The sequence below is a fragment of the Lagenorhynchus albirostris genome, chromosome 10 (genome assembly GCF_949774975.1).
Source record: "Lagenorhynchus albirostris chromosome 10, mLagAlb1.1, whole genome shotgun sequence".
Lineage (NCBI taxonomy): Eukaryota > Metazoa > Chordata > Mammalia > Artiodactyla > Delphinidae > Lagenorhynchus > Lagenorhynchus albirostris.
The window spans coordinates 95,096,182-95,113,721 of NC_083104.1; the positions used below are offsets into that span (position 1 = coordinate 95,096,182).

The window sequence follows — 17,540 nt, forward strand, 5'->3', positions numbered from 1 at the left end:
GTTTCTGCCTGTTCTATTTCTATTGAACAAACTGAACATGGGGAAATTGTTTCTAGAACTGAGAAGTTTCCTTGCATGTAGGGCAGCTCTGAGCCCGATGCCAAAACTGCTGGTAGAAGTCACTTTTCTTACTGAAATAGTTGCCTCTTAGCTGATGACTGCCAGCGTCATGACCAGATATAGCAAGGATGTTGCTGGAAGGCCGCCTGGTGTGAGGTCTGGAGTGAATACAGAGCAGCTGGTCCCACAGCTGTGCAAACTATAATTCTGTGGTTGGAGGGGGAGGTAAGGAACAGCCCTAGACTTCCACGGAGAACACTGAGGACATTTAACCCCCTCTCTCTCTCTTAGGAATGAAGGTTTTGCCTTGAAACCTCTGGTTGTATTTTTTAAGGTCAAAACAAATAAGTAGAACATTCAGTTGGGGGAAGAGGGAGAGGGTGAAGAAAAGGGGAGAGGGGATTGTGAAAGAAGAGCTATTTGTCTGAGAGTCTGCAGAAGGCCAAGGTGACCTAATACCCCACACGGCACTGGCTGGCAGTTCTACTGTGCAGTACAGTTACTTGTAGCTTGAATACGACAGGTACCTTCTCGAGAACTACTATCAAGTGGAAAGTTGAAGTGAGCCTGGGACTACACTAAGAAGTGAAAAACTTCTGCAATTCACCAACACTTGTAAAAATTCAAGCCCTTTGTTTCTTATGGATGGATAATAGTATCCTAGAGTGACTGCATTTCATACAATAATGAGATTGACAGTGGAGGCATGAACAGAGCCTAAATTTATAAATCGGTAGATGCTGTATTCAGTCTTTCTGGACTGTTAGGCTATATTAAATTTTTGCCCATGGCAGAGGCATTATTTTAAGTAGAATTAGTCTATTTTTCACATTTTTATTCTTGTGCTTTATCTGTGTCAGAGCTAGGCATTTAAGCTGTCCCATTCACCCAGACTACATCTGTTTCTTGCCTTTTTAGGGCACTTAGCTATTGGCAAAGCATTTTCACATTTGGTCCTCAAAGTAACAGTGGGGATGAGACAGAGAGTGTTACCCCATCTCCCAGGGTTCAAAGATTCAGAGACGATTCAGCTCATAAGCAGCAGACTCAGATATGGGAACAAGCATATCTCCAACCACAGCACAGAACCCTTGTGTTGATTACTCAAGGAAGAGAAGATATTCCCCTTGACTCTCAAAAGCCAAGATTCTATGATTTTCGATGTGCTCTCCTGACCTACATGGATGCCTTTCTCAAACTGAGAAGTTTTGTTTTTCTGTCTCCCTCCTCTTCTCTCCCTGTATTTCTTCGTTTGCTCTTCTTTTTTCCTTCTCCCCTCACACCACCTCCTCCAAGTTTAGAGGATTGTTGGAAAGTCCAGTAGGTTTTTCCTCAGGTGGCCATTTCCATGTGGCCATTTGTGAAAGACATTTCAAAGATGATCCATTTAACTCTAGTTGGACAATAGACTATCTTTAATGTAAATTTCCTTAACTTTCAGAGTTTAAGGGTGACTTTCTCATTTTGGGCAGGTTCTATTCATTCTGCAGTGTAAGCAAGAAGGATTGAATAGGGGTGAAATTTAGTAAAGAAAATTTTTTCCTTATATGAGACTTTCTGAATCTGCAGCTCATTTGGTCTTGTAAGATGTGGTACCTAGAGAGGCAATTTTTTTTTTGGTAGTATGTTAGAAGAATAGAATCAAGGTGAGGCAGAACACAGAAACATAAAGGAATAATGGAGTTCATTCTTCACTTTGTGTAGTGAATACTCACTATGTGGCAGGAATTATTCTAAGTTTTTCCACATTTTTTAAATTAATTTTTATTGGAGTATAGTTGATTTACAATGTTGTGTTAGTTTCTGCCGTACAGCAAAGTGAATCAGTTATACATATACATATATCCACGCTTTTTTAGATTCTATTCCCTATAGGTCATTACAGAGTATTTAGTAGAGTTCCATGTGCTATACAGCAGGTTCTTACTAGTTATCTATTTACGTATAGTAGTGTGTATATGTCAATCCCAATCTCCCAATTTATCCCTCCCCGGCTCCAAGTTTAGCAAACCTCTAAGGTGGTCTCCATTATTTGTCCCATTTTACAGGTGAGAAAACTGAGGCAGGGTGGGGTTAAATGCCTTGCCCAAGGCCACACAGCTAGTAAGTGATAAAGTAGGGAGTTGAACCCAAAAAAGTCTAGCTCCAGAGTATATTCTTATAGACACTGTCCTACGTTGAAAAACAATTTTTTTCTCACTGCTTCTCTTTCCACCCTTTGTAGAGCTTCATTATGACTTTTGTGGGTCCTATGCACATTTGTCTTTTACCACAAAACATTTTTAAACTATACTTTATAAGTATTACAAAATATTATGTGTTGGTATAAAGACATATGTAAAACAGGCTGGATTATATTTATTTTTTCTTCTGACTTTAAAAAATTAAAACACTTTTGTGGGCCTCTAAATGTATTGTGAACCTGGGCTCTGTGTCTACTGTGTCCGGTAGCTAAGTTGGCCCAGACCTTAGGGTTTTTCTCTTTTACCTTGATTCACATCCAGGTAAGAGAATGAATTGACCACACTCTTACGGGGATAGTGGAAGTCCTAAAGAGGGATTGCCTTGCAAAAGCTTTTTCCGAGTTCAGAAATCACTCCAAGAAAACTATCAAGTAATGTTTTTTAAACTGGGGGTTACAAAATCATTTAGATGAGTTAAAACTAGCATTCTTATAACTAAAATATGTTAGAATAAAACAGAGTGGGAAGGGATGGGATAGGATAATATAGAAAACATCAGAGTACATTTGTGACTTATAAGGGTATTTTGAGAAACATTTTATTCCAATTCTCAATATGTATGTGAGGTGATATAAAATGCACTTCTTACAGTGAATCCTAGCCAAACATTTTATAAAATACTGAGCTAGGATGCACCCCTAGTTCCATCTCTTTCTTTCCCCTAGACATGTTCAGCTTCAAATGTAACCTCAAAGCAAAGCTGATAACGTAAGCTTGCTCTCTTATAATAAATCATCCCCATTAAAAATACAGATTTTGAAGTCATATAAAACAGGATCTGAATTCTAATTCTTCCTCTTACTCCCCTTATTAGCTTAAGTTATTTAACCTCTTTGTGGCTTAGTTTTCACATGGATGAAATAAGGAGAGTAATAATAATGCCAATCTCATAGGGTCATTACGAAAAATAAGTGAGGAAATGTTGATGAAGCCCTCTGTAAGGGCTCCCTCTATATATGCTGACAACTCAAGTATTTATTTCTGGGCCAGACTTCAGTTTAACCTTAGACCTGTATAACTGCTTGTTGGATACCTCCACTTGGATGTATAGTAGACATCTCACACTTGCTATGTCTGTATTTGCACTCCTGACCATACCCCATGCCCCTAAATGGCCCTTTCTATCCTTTCAGTTGCTCAGGCTGAACCTTGAGGTACTCCTTGCTCCTCTCCTGCTCTCACAACCCACATTCAATCCACCATAAAAGCCTGTTCGCTATACCTTCAAATACCTATAGAATCTGACCACTGCTCACTGCTTCCGCTGTACCCTGCTGCTGAGCCAGCACCATCTTTCTGGATTACTGTAATAGCTTCCAAACCAGCTGCCCTGCTTCCTCCTTGCCCCACTATCGTCTGTCCTTAACACAGCAGCCCAAGTGATCCTTTTAAAATCTATTTCAGATCATGTTCTCTTGTGCTCAAATCCCTGCCTTGTACCACATTTCACCATGAGTGGGCAATGGCCCACCGGATCCTCTGTAATCTAGTCCCCGTTCCCTCCTACCACTTGATTCACTCCTCTCCAACCAAGCTGGGCTCCTTGCCAAGTCCTAAACACACCGGGAACGCTCCTGATTTAGGGCCTTTACACTTGCTTCCCCTCCGTTCTCTCCGCCTTCTCTTCCGCCCCATATTGACAGTGCTCATTCCCTCCTCTACTGTGGAGAACTTTGTTCAGATTCCCTCTTCTCAGTGTTGCCTATCCTGCAATCCATCCTTTTCTTTGTCCCCATATGCCTTATACTCTTAGTTTGCTTTATTTTTGCCTTAACACTTAACCTATGAAATACTATACAACTTACTTAACTATGGTATTGTCTACTGTCCATAACTCACTTTTAGAAGTTAAAATTCATGAGGGTAAGATGTTTTTGTTTTCATCACTAATGTATCCCAAGGGTCTAAAAAGTTGTCTCAACTTCTAAATTAATATTTGTTGAATGAATGAATATTCTATATTATTATTTCTTCTCACCTTCCTCCATCCTCCCCTCATCTCCAAAACAGGCCCAGATGGAATAAGGGATAAATTCAAACATAGCAAGGCTTTTTCTATATTTTTGAATAAACCATGATGGAGTATTAAACCAACCTGTTGCCCTTTGATTGATAAACATCCAGAAATAATGTGCTCTCAACCCGCAGTCGGTTGAATCCGTAGATTCAGAACCATGGATACAAAGGGTTGACTGTATATTGAATCCTCATGTCTGCAATTACAGCCCAGGTATTTAATGTTCAAAGATTCTGCTACGGAATTGTTAGTATAAGGTATACAAATGTGAAAAGATCAATAGGAAATCTACAGGCTTTTACACAATACTTGCCTTCATAAATATTAAATAACTACTAGCATGAGATTATTCCTCTTGTCCTTTGATAACCTGTGTGAAAGTCATGCAACTGAATCCATCATCATTCAAAAAGACCACAAAATCGATTTTGCCTTTTATTTTAACTATCCTTCATTATATAAAAGACTTATAAATTAAAGCAATTAAAATGTCAACATGGCCCACAATTCCCCCCCACACCCCGGAAATCATATCCACTTTATCACCTACTAAAGTGGATGGAGGGGATATGAAACAAAATATGAAAATTCTAGAGTTTTTCTTGTATCATACAATGAGGAAAAACTTATATCTATTACTTGTCCCTTCAGGCCCTCTTCAGTTTATACGTAACACTGGCTATAATGTATGTTCCCTATGTCACTTTATTAATCAAAGAGAAAAATAGCTCTACAAGTTATCTTCTCTTCCCACTTGAATTTTAATTATTTTACTTGCGCAATAAATTATGACGAATTGAAGTTGCGTATATCAAAGAATAACTCCATAAGGAACTTCAAAATAGTTTTGGTTAGTATTAAAATGTATGTATGTAAATCTATTAATGTGCACTTATTCTGACCAACAGTTTATTTGCTCCTGTCAGCTTATATGCCTGTGAAGAAAAAGGAAACAAAGTTCTTTGTAGTTCATGGTCAAGTTTCACAGACAGTGCCTAGAAGTTAGGATTCTTCTATTTGTGAATTCCAAAAGGGTACATTGCAGCTTGATTGAATCTTGCCATTTAGCTAGTCTGCATACATATTTCCCTTCCCTGGTAATTTAAAAGGATAAAGGGAAACTATAGATCTTATAGGTATACTCATTTCATTTTAATTATGAAAGAACAGGCTACGAGACTTAAAATGCCAATTGGGAACTGGATTAATATTTAGTTTCCTGACTTTCCATGTATTGCTAAGCTTTCTCGAATACCATAGTCAACCATACAACAAACACTTACGGAGCATCAACTGCGTTAAAGACTCTAATCCCTGAATATTCAAATTTAAAACATTTTGATTAATATGGTACATATAAATGTGCCTTCTGGCAATTCTTAGTTATTATTAATAATTTATTTTAAATTACTACAATATATATTAATTATTCTTTTAATCAAACTTATTTTTGTAACTTAGCTTTGATCAAATATTTTAATTCTTATTGTAATTATGCTAGTCTATATGTTTTATACCATAAATTAGACTATACATAAAATCAGTGGCATAGTATGTATCCATTAGCACAGCCAGAGTTAGAAGGGCCAATTATTCACACAATTTTTTTAGATTGGATGGGACTTTCGAGATTTAAAAATCTAGAGCTGAGTGAATCAAACCCACAAAGGTTAAATGACTTGCCTACGGTCTTAGAGGAAGAGATTAGAATCAGTTCTTCTGACTCCTGATTCTTATTTTTTATATAAGACACACCTCCATCGTCTTCCATGAAATTAGAGTATATGGGCATATACAGACAAACCAAACAAGAAACTTAGCATTTAGTGATAATAGTAAATACAATACTTAGATCTTAAAAAAAATTTTTTAACAGTGCCCAGATCAAAAGATCCTAAGAAAACTGAACCATGCAACTCAGATTTCATGTTTTAGTTATCTCATAAATGTATGAATTGTTGTTGAAACAATGACATTGTAAGCAGACAAGTTAAACATTCACGGCAAAGGGTTTCCTGTTTTCTCTTGGTGTTAATTACTCACTTTTCTGTACCTCATGTATATTATTTATGTTATCTGGAGTGGTCTTCATTAGTACCACCTTAATGCATGACGTAGTGAGATTATCGGGTTAGCTAACTTTTCCAATGACACAGAAGGAGGACAAACCTTCAGAGAGCCCCACTATAGAGGCTCCTGGTCAGCTACATGGTCAGCTACTTGGATTCTGGCTACTGAAAGCTAGAAGCAATACTTTAAAGGAGATTTGGGGTCCACCATATAAAAGCCAGACCCACATGCTCTGCCTTCAATTTGAAATCAGTAACAAAAATATTGTGAGGGATACATGCATAGGCATTCCTCAGTGAAAGAGTGAAGGAGAATGTTTACCAAGACCTTCAGATTGGTTCAGCATGACAATATTCACAATTTCTTCTAGAGACAGTCCTCATTGCTAAATGACAATAGCACATTCTGAGATGTCACTTCTCAATATCAGGACTTTTATAATTTAGCTAAGGGATAAAGGTCTTCCTCCTCAAGAGAGGTAGAAAAGGGATCTCAGTTTAAAACTTAATATGACTGACCCAGCCATTCTTAAAAGTAGCCAGAGAGGGGGCTTCCCTGGTGGCGCGGTGGTTGAGAGTCCGCCTGCCGATGCACGGGACACGGGTTCGTGCCCCGGTCCGGGAAGATTCCACATGCCGCGGAGCGGCCACAACAGTGAGACGCCTGCGTACCGCAAAAAAAAAAGTAGCCAGAGGAAAGCCACTTCTGACTGCAATTTTCTTCTAGGCCTGAAAGAGTGGAGGAGACCAATGGGAGTCAGAAACAAATACCTCTGGCTAACATCAGGGACAAAAACAGATCTCAGCCTTCCGAAGAGGATAAGTATTCTGGGGTTGACGACGCTATTAATTTAAAGTCTCCTCCATACGTACAAAGCAATTCTGAGATGTCAACAAAGGTTAAACATACATACGATTAGAGAAGTACTTACTCTTCTCAACAGTGCAAAATATTGGTTTTGTGTTTTAAACAATCCTATATCATCCTAGGACTAGCTTTCCTCCTTTTGACATCCCTTTAAGAACTTTTAGATGTGCTTAAATCTTCTATGTATCACAACACTTTCATTCGTTTTGGTGTGTAATTATGGAGAACCTTTCTGTTTCAGTACCTTCTATGTATCAAATATTCTTCTATATACTGTTAAAGTAAAAATAAATAGAATAAACTAGCCCATGGGGAAATATTTGCTAGATGAGCTGCAAATCTACATTGCATTCACTTCAATACGGTGAATGAACGACCTCATGAGGCAGGGTAAGGTCTTACGAGCTAAATGCCAGTGATGTTCATTACGGAGTGAGAACACAATTAGAAACACTTGCTACGAATAGTGTGCACACACTCTTCTGTTACACGATGTCCTTTTAACACATTTGAATTTCTCAGGAAAAAAAAACTTCTTCCAGTGTTTTAAATGAGATCTAACGTGTCTGAGTAACTTTCAGCAAATACGTTGGCTTCATTCTCTCTAGCATGTATACTATCTTCAGCAAACAATCAACTATCAATGTTTGCATATACTAAATGCTAAATAGAAGGTAAAAAGCCTACAAAAGAGGCTCGTTTCGAAAAATGAAGTCATGGTTCAGAAAAAAATTGTGTTCTCTACTCTCTCAATTTAGACTGAACTTGAAATTAGCATCTTCATAAAGTGATGGAAGACCCACATTTTGCTGCTATTCTTTGACGGACTTGGGACTGTAGGATTATATGCTTCACTCAAGCTGTGGAGTTATTTCTGAAATGATATTAATAAGTACCATCAGGGACAGGGTGTAGTTGAAGGAATGCTTAAGTATTGAATCAATATTCAAAATGCTCATTCCACTTTATCTGGCAAGTGTACACATTAGTTTTAAGGGAGTTGGTCCCCAGATGATTTCATGATTTCATGATTTCCAAGTAAAATGAATATGTGTATATTTATTTCCTTGAAGCATTACTAAACCTCTCAAATGTTAAACATGGGCTTATATAAAATGAGTGGGTGTGAGAAAGGGAATGCTAAGCATAAATAGTTTAAACCAATAAAGAATTTCTCTGGAAAGAATAAAGAGTAAGTGACTAGGGGTAGGAGAGGAGCGGGAAGAAAGGGCAGATGAACGCTTCCTTGCTTAATCGTTTATAAATTGTTGTTAAGAGACAAACAAAATTCTCTCTATGCCCAAATTATGTAATTTATCCAGAGTATGCAGGCTCCTCTCTTCAGCAATGCTGATAACGACGCTAATAGTTTAATTGCAAGTTGCTGCTCAAGGAGATAAACAAGGCTGTTTGCTTTTTAAACCGGGGGTTACAATTACTTTTAAACGCGAGGGAAAGGCACATCTGCGAGTAGATCTTACTATGTCAGAAAAGCAGCCCGAAGCCAGCTGGAAAATCAACAAAGCCCCAGGAGTGAGCTGCCGGCACAAAATTAGAGCAAAACCTCCCGATGTGAGCAGTGGAGCAGTGGGCGTGAGGCGTAGTAAACAGGCGGCAAACGTAGGTGGGCAGGGATAGAAAAGTTTTCGGTGGCCAGACCGTGCGCGTTTTCCCTGGGATTCCATCACAGAGAGGGACTGAGCACCCCTCCCTCTGCTGTCGGGCTCACAGTCACGCCTCTCACCCAGCCCTTGGCTTCAGCACCACCGACAGGACAGCTCCCCTAGTCGCAGAGCAGAACCCTCAACAACTGCCCTCCTCCGTCCTTGAGAAACATCCTCTCCCACCGCATTCCTCTTTCTTGCTGCTGTCTTTCTTGACACTGTGCTTTTAAGGCTACTCTAAGGAACATATTCATAAGGGACTGGGAGCTCGTTTGGCTTGTTTATTTCCAGATGGAAGGGAGACAAGTCTTGTCTGAAAAGTCCAATCTTTTCATTGGCCTCCAGAGCAATTTACGCAGGATAAAAGACTGCAAGTCACTGGCTTTAATCTGGTGGCAAAAGGGTTCAGCCCAACTCAACAGTAGCAGAAACTTGAAACTCTTTTTTAGTGCTTTATTTTATTGTTTTGTTGTAAAAGCACCAGTAGTAGGTAAACAACCTTATTAACTGCCTCTTAAGCCCCCTTCCTTCTCTGCCAAGCCAAAGACACCAAGGGAATATACCAGAGTTTGATAGCAAAGGAATAATTCTTAATTTCTCTGGGTCAGAAAACAATCTCAATCCTAAAAGGAACTCTTCTCAGTCCTTTCCAAGACCCCTCACATCATATTCTGAACCTGGAACATACAAGTGAAGGATTAATAGTTCCAAACGAAGACCATAGGCTACTACAGCCTGCCACAAAAACTGTCAAAGCCTCCTCCAATAAAGTCCTCTTTCTCCAGTGCCAAATCCAGAGGCAAACATTTCAGGGGTGACGAGAAAACACAGGGTTAAAAAAATCAAAATCATCGAGACAGGAAAATTACACTCCAAAGAACTTGGCTACTTCGGCACATTCAGTTACCATCCTATCGGTCATAAAATATGGTTCCTTAGCCAACACATCTTGTTTCTTTATGCAGAGTTTTCTCTTTTGTTCAAACTTCTCAATAATGTGTAAAATAGTCATTATCCGAAGTTTCTCTTTGTTCCAGCACACACACACACACACACACACACACACTTTGTTTGATTCAGTTCCATTTTCAAGGGCTGAGTTTCCTAAAGAAAAAGGTATTGATATCATGTTCTTTTTAAACTTATTTTGAAGGAGGATCTTCAGGAAATGCCCTCACTCTTTTTGCACTGGAGTTGCGAGAATACCAAGGGATTCTAGAAAGGAAGAGACAGAAGCTTGGAGGGAGAGACTTAGCAGTCTTTCAGAAAAGGCAGCCCCGTGAAGTTAGTAGCGAACAACTTCCTCTGGGTGATAGTGACCATCTACTAGTAACAGGAGGTGAGGTCTGCCTGTGAATCCGGAGCTGCAGCAGCAGTGGAGACAGCGGACACTGGGTGCTTCCTTTCAGGTAACCCTGACAGCTCTCAGTTTGACTCCCTGAATCCCTCAGTCTTCTCTGTGGTTCATTTCTTCCTTCTTTCTTCCTCCCTCCCTTCCTTTTCCTTCCTCCCTCTCTCCGGCCCTCTCTCCTTCCCTTCCTTCCTCTGTCCTCTCTTCTCCTTCCCCCTTCTTTCCCTCCCTCCTCCACGTCAGTTACCCTTTTCACTTAATTCCATCTGGGCCACTTTGGGCACCAGTTCCAGTGACAGCTTCCTATCATCACCCCATATGCATCCTATAGACCATACTATTATTATCATCACTACGGTTGCTTGCCAAGTGCTTGGTCCCGTTCCCAGCTGTGATCCCCGCCCGGCCCCTCCTCACTCCAAAACCGCAGCAGGCGTGTATCAACCCGGCAAAATCACCAGAGTCTGAACGTCACCAACAAGTTCCACCCTGTAGTAGCCCCACCAGCAAACCACACCAGCGGAGCCTTGCCAAACCCTCTGCCCACAGCCGGTGGAGCATCCCGACCCAGCTCTCGGCTACGCCTACGATCATTGTTATCAGTGACAACACATCCTTCGCTTCAAGGAAGGGGAAAGCCCGCGTGCGACTCCCCGGCGGAGGCAGGGCTCCACGCACCACTACCCTCCCCCACCTGCTCAACACACACACACGCACAGGCACACACACACAAATACACACATACACACACACCTCCTTACTCGGCACACAAAGAGAGCGAGCGAGCGAGCGCCAGGGACCCGGCTGGGTACGAAGTGGGGCGGAGGGGAGGGCACGGCCGGGAGGGGGAGGGGGACCACAGGAGGGGCTGGGGGCCGAGCCAGCCGGGGAGGAGGGAAGGAAGCGGCGTGGCGGAGAGAGCAAGGCAAGAGCTTCGTCCTCACCTGCCCCCAGGGTGAAGGAGATCCTGGCCTCCGCGAGGTACGGAGTGTCGCTCTTGGAGCGGACTCTTCTGATGGGCCGCCGGTCTATATCGTCCTCCGAAGATGCCGCCATTAATGTGGGAGGCAGAAGCAGGGTCGCCCGGCGAGCTGAGGGAGGAGATGGAGAGAGACGGAGGGAGGCGGAAAAAGGGGGGGAGGGGAAGGAAGAGGCTCACCCGCAGGGCAAGGGGGAGGGCAGAGGGGGATGGGAGAGGAAGGGAAAGGGGGCGGGGAGGGAGGGGGGAAGAGAGGGGAAAGGAGAGAAGAGGGAGAGAGAAAGAAAGAGAGCAAAGGAGAGAAAAGGGTGAGGGGAGAGAAAGAAAACCTGTTAAGGATTTATGGACTGGAGCAGGGATCGGCCCAGGCCCGGCTTATGCTCAGGGCTCACCGTCATTGCACTCAGCCACAGGGCCAACGGGTCAGTGCCCCGGACGGACACCCCGCCTCCTGCCCGCAGCCCCAGTTCTCAGCTCTTGGCACAGGTAGGCTAATGCGAAAGGGAGGACTCCAAAGCAAGGATGCCCAGTCAGCACTGTGCCCTCTCCCGCCAAATGCACTTACTCCGCTTGCTTTTCAAGTGCACACGAGGGTCTCCTCAACCCACAGGATTGTCTGGGCTGAGGATGCCCGACCAGATAGCCCAGCTTCAGCTTTCCTTGCGTGAGTTATTATTCCTGGGGTGCGAGCCTAGGCCCAGCTGGTCATGGAAGAGAGCACGCTATATCGAGTACCCCTCTGCTCCCTCTTCCCCAACCTGGAGCTCAAATAGAGATGGAACCAGATCTGGACTCCCTGGAAGCTCTCTTGCAGGCCCCCGTTGAGCCCTAGAGATGGAGGACAGAGGGAAAGTGTATATAACTTTGGGGGCAGTTTGGCAGTAAAGTTTCTAGAGTTGATATTCTGAATGTAGACTAGACATATTCATGCAGAATTGAGTGGCTTTCTTACCACCACGGGTTTCTAGGATATGTTTAGCTCTACGGAAGTACCCATTCGGCTTTTTATTTGGCGATTTAGAGCATGAATAATAGTCTTTGGATTGGACCTGTAATCTCTATAACTCTCTACCATTGTTTCTGAAGGAGAGGGTGAAGATCAAGGGCACCTTACATTTCTTTGAATGTTTGCACTGCAACCTTCCCATGTTACACAGCAGCCAAACCTAGAAAGGTTTCTGGAGTGTGAGTCACAATGGTTCGCTGCCCCTACTGAACCTATTGATGGGCTGAACTCTTTGATGTGTCTTCCGGCAGCTTCAGTCACGTCTTCTTGTGGCCCAATGTTGCCACATTTCTTTCTAATGAGAGCCCACCTGGAGTACACAGATAAATGTTACCTTGATTCCCTCCCTGCTACAAAGGAAATCTCAGTGTCAATTCATGCCCTTCAATCTCAGAGGATGAAGTACTGCTTCAGCTCTGCAAGACTTCCCTCTCCATTTCACCTGTCGTTTCTAATTCTCACCCTGTATCCTTGCGCCCGCCCTAGAATCTTCAGTCTCTTTACGCTGGTCTCTTACTTCACACATAAGTAGTAACTCTCCATCTGCCCTAGCCTTGCCGCTTCCTCAATCTCTACCATACTATTTCTCTCCCATTCTGTTTACCCTTCCTGTGGAACGCTTGGCCCCATAGGCTTCATTTTTTCACTCTTAATCCCCTCCTTGCATCCCTACCACTACTTTTTATCCCCACCACTCAGTCAAAGTTACTTTAAAGGTCATCAACATCCTTTCAACAGTTAAGTCCATTGCTTTCTTGAGTAATCTATCCTTCTTGAAATAATCTCCTCCTTTGGCCTCCCTGTACTAGACTAACTTCCTAATCACTAGATTTCTAATAGCCGGTTCCCTGCGTGTTAATTTGAAAATGCATATCCTGGCATTCAGGGCCCTTTATGACCTGACTTCCATCTGGCTTTCCAAATTCATCTCATTATTTCCCTACAGTCTGTTCAGAGTTGTCCAAACAAGCCTGACTCATTTCTGCATCTATACATTTCCTTGTTTTGTACACCACGAATTTCTTCCCCATAAACTTTCCATGTTCTCCCTCAGGAATGTGAGATAACTGACCCACTAGTCTGTGGCATGAATCCAGTACGTAGTAAATGCTCAATAGATATTCTTTTAATACAAAAAAGAGAGGAGAGGGAGAAAGCAAGGGAGCAAGGAAGGAGAGAATGGGAAAAAAGGAGTGAAGGAGTGTTATGTAACTAATGAGTAAATGAGTAGCTAAATTGGGGACCAAATCCATGCCTGACCTCAAATCCTGTCTTTAACCAGTACATTGATTTGCTAAGTAGATATATTTGGTTGACTATCCATATTTTAAATTCATTTTCTATGATACTTGCCTCCTTATTATTTCCCATTTATCTCTGTTAAACATAGATTAAAAATGGGTGCCTCCTATCCCAGGAGGAACAACAGGGGTATTTGGCTCATCAAATGAACCATGAAGGTTAATGCTTTTCGATGATTAATCAGGCTGCAAACCAGTGTGATTTTAACATTTAGGTGCAAGCTCTTAAGGATGTGCAAAAGTAGGGAAATAAACTCCAACAGTTCTGCATACTGTATAAACTATACCTCTCTTTGAATTAATGCAGTGCTATCTGATTGTTCAAATTGTTTGGGATTCCCCAACCCCTTGTATTTTCATTCATCAGCCATGTCTTTAAAAAAAAAAAACAATAAAGTCATCTGAAGGAATACCTAGTCTTAGCTTTCTCTGTTTCTTTGATGTTACATAATAATGGTTCTTCACATAGAGAAATAAATATTTGAATTTCTGTTTCTTATTCATTCAACATTTTAGAGGATTAGGAACTAATAATGCTACAATTTTAGGTTTACCTCTCTTCAAAAGAGTTTAAATGTACTTTCATATTGTCTCTTTCATATGGACTATTACTATTGAAATAATTCTAGATATATTTTTTTCAAAAGAGACATAAAAATACTACATCTATCCCCATGTTCTTGAATTATCTTATGATATTTTCATTTCTGACTATTACCTTCCAGTTTTTTGGCTTCCATAATTTACTGTCTTCTTTGTCTCATCTAAGTTTTCCCATTATCTTTTCACTTTGCCTCTCTTTTTCTCTCCCATATTTCTTAGTTTTTTATAATTCCCCTACAAAGTCAGTCTCAGATCATGTATCTCACTCTTATCCTGTATGAAGGATTCACTCCTTTATGAAGTTCTTACTCTTGTGGGCTTGTCCCAATGTTTCCACATTCTTTATTCTTGGATTCCTTTCATATATATGACCTTTCATCATAAAATATCGGACTAAGTAACATCAGGGGAAGAGCCCTGGGGTGGGAATCAGGGCTGGTGGAGGCTGCTTCCAGTCCTACCACTACCTCACCAAGTACCACTGGGTAAGTCACCCTGTCCCCTCAGCTAGAGAAGTGCAACCTCTGGCACAAAAGCAGACACATAGGTTGTAGGAACAGAATAGAGCACCCAGAAATGAACCCACACTTATACGGTCAATGAATCCATGACAGAAGAGGCAAGAATACACAATGGGGAAAAGACAGCCTCTTTAATCAGTGGTGTTGGGAAAACTGGACAGCTACCTGCAAAAGAATCAAACTGGACTACTTTCTCACACCATACACAAAAACAAAAAACAAAACCCAAAAAACTCCAAATGGACTTAAATGTAAGACCTGAAACCATAAAACTCCTAGGAGAAAACATAGGAAGTATGCCCACTGACAACAGTCTTAGCAATATTTTTTTGATATGTCTCCTGAGGCAAGGGAAACAAAAGCAAAAATAAACATATGGGACAGCACCAAACTGAAAAGCTTTTGCACAGTGAAGGAAACTATCAACAAAATGAAAAGGCTGCCTACTGAATGGGAGAAGATATTTGCAAATGATATATCTGATAAAGAGTTAATATCCCAAATATACAAAGCACTCATACAACTCAACATAAAAAAATAATCAACTTGATTAAAAAATGAGCAGAGGATGTAAAACAGACATTTTTCCAAAGAAGACAAATGTCCAGCAGGCCCATAAAAAGATGCCCAATATCACCAACCATTAGGGAAATGCAAGTTGAAACCACAGTGGGATGTCACTTCATGCCTGTCAGAATGGCTTTTATTGGGGAGATAACAAATAGCAGGTGTTGTCAAGGATGCGGAAAACAGTGTGGAGGTTCCTCAGAAAGTTGGAAATAGAACTACCGTGCAATACAGCAATTCTACTCCTGGTATTTGTCCAAAGTAAACAAAAATGTGGATCTGAGGAGAAATGTCCAACTCTATGTTCACTGCAGCACTGTTTACAGTGTCAAGGATATGGAAACAACCTGGGTGCCCATCAATGGATGAATGGATAGAGAAAATGTGGTATATATATTCAGTGGAATATTACTCAACCATAAAAAAGAATGAGGTCTTGCCATTTGTGACAACGTGGATGGACCTGGATGGGATGGAGGACAGATACCATGTGATCACACTTACATGAAGAACAAATGAACAAACATAACAAAATGGAAGTGGAGTTGTAGATGCTGAGAATAGACTGGTGGTTGCTGGGAGAAGGGATTGGGGAGTGAGAGAAATGGGTGAGGGAGATTAAGAGGTATAAACTTCCAGTCACAAAATAAATGAATCTTGGGTAAGATATGTACATTGTGGGGAATATAGTAAGTATGTAATATCTTTGTGTGGTGACATATTGTAACTAGACTTATCAATGGTGACCAATTTGAAATGTATAGAAATATGGAATCACTATGTCATGCACCAGGAACTAACATAGTGTTGTAGGTTAATTATACTTCAAAAATAAACAAACAAATGAACTCATAGAAAAAGAGATCCGATTTGTGGTTACCAGAGGTGGGAGTGGGATGGGGAATTGGATGAAGGTGGTCAAACGGTACACACTTCAGGTTATAAGATAAATAAGTACCAGGGATGTAATATACAACAGGATAAATATGATTAACACTGCTGTATCTCATATATGAAAGTTGTTAAGAAGTATGTGCTAAGAGTTCTCGTCACAAGGTAAAATATATTTCTTTTTACTTTGTATCCATATGAGATGATGGATGTTCACTAAACTTACTGTGGTCATCGTTTCATGATGTATGTAAGTCAAATCATTATGCTGTGCACCTTAAACTTATACAGTGCTGTATATATCTCAATAAAACTGGTAGGAAAAAAATGTGAGCATCAGACAACATGACCTTAAGGCCCTACCGAACTCTAATACTCTATAAGTATTTACAGCTATTCTTGTATCTCTACTTCTTTCCATAAATATCCATGGCATATTTTGTCTCTTAATCTAAGAAAATACATTGTTCCTTTGATTTGTAATCAATTATATTTAGGAAACCACATGGTATCCATACTTCTCTCAAGTGATTTCATATTGTTCAACTCTGTTTTATGTAACTATACATCCTTCAGAATCTGTTTCTTTTTCCTCATACTGTTTGCATCAGGTGGCAACACCCATATGATTGTTGGTGGTTTGCGTGTGTGTGGATGTGTGGATGTGGGTGTGTGTATAGAAGGGATTGAATTCAACCATGACCTCAACAACTTCCAAATACAGTGGGTTTTTTTGTTTGTTTGTTTTTATTTTCTAAGATTGCTCTTTTTGAATGTGATTGCTGACTCAGGATAAGGGCCATTTTTGTTTCTTTCTGTTTTCTTTTTTTTCCTAAAGCCAGTCAATATTTTAACACTAAAGACACTTATATGCATGTTATATCCAGAGCTAGAGTCAGAAAAAGAGAGGCAGCACAATAAGGGGCTCAAAAAATAACATTTTATACATCTATCACCGGCATGGAAGAGGATGGAGATGGGGAGGGGAGGAAGAAAGAAGAGTGTAATATTTCATCCTGACTAACGCTTCGGGTGAGAAGCTTATCCTTTAAAAATATTACTCAGGGCTTCCCTGGTGGCGCAGTGGTTGAGAGTCCGCCTGCCAATGCAGGGGACATGGGTTCGTGCCCCGGTCTGGAAAGATCCCACATGCCGCGGAGCGGCTGGGCCCGTGAGCCATGGCCGCTGAGCCGGTGCGTCCGGAGCCTGTGCTCTGCAACGGGAGAGGCCACAGCAGTGAGAGGCCCGTGTACCACAAAAAAATAAAAAATAAAAATAAAAATGTTACTGAAAGTGTGCTTCTAGGATACCTCTACATCAATATCACTTGGAATACTTGTTAAAATGCACATTTTTCAGGCTCCCAACCTGGATCTATGGAATTCTGAGGGGATAAGACC

At 41.1% G+C, this 17,540-nt stretch overlaps 1 protein-coding gene across 3 annotated transcripts in view; it reads right to left on the reverse strand.

Moving 5' to 3' along the window:
* The window catches only part of LOC132527706 (phosphatase and actin regulator 1-like), a 281,505-nt gene that overhangs the window by 233,784 nt on the left and 30,181 nt on the right, over window positions 1-17,540 (reverse strand). For all 3 annotated transcript variants that reach the window (XM_060163687.1, XM_060163686.1, XM_060163685.1), the window contains exon 2: window positions 11,217-11,363. In XM_060163687.1, the coding sequence (XP_060019670.1) occupies window positions 11,217-11,363 (147 nt within the window). The remainder of the gene's footprint in view (window positions 1-11,216; window positions 11,364-17,540) is intronic.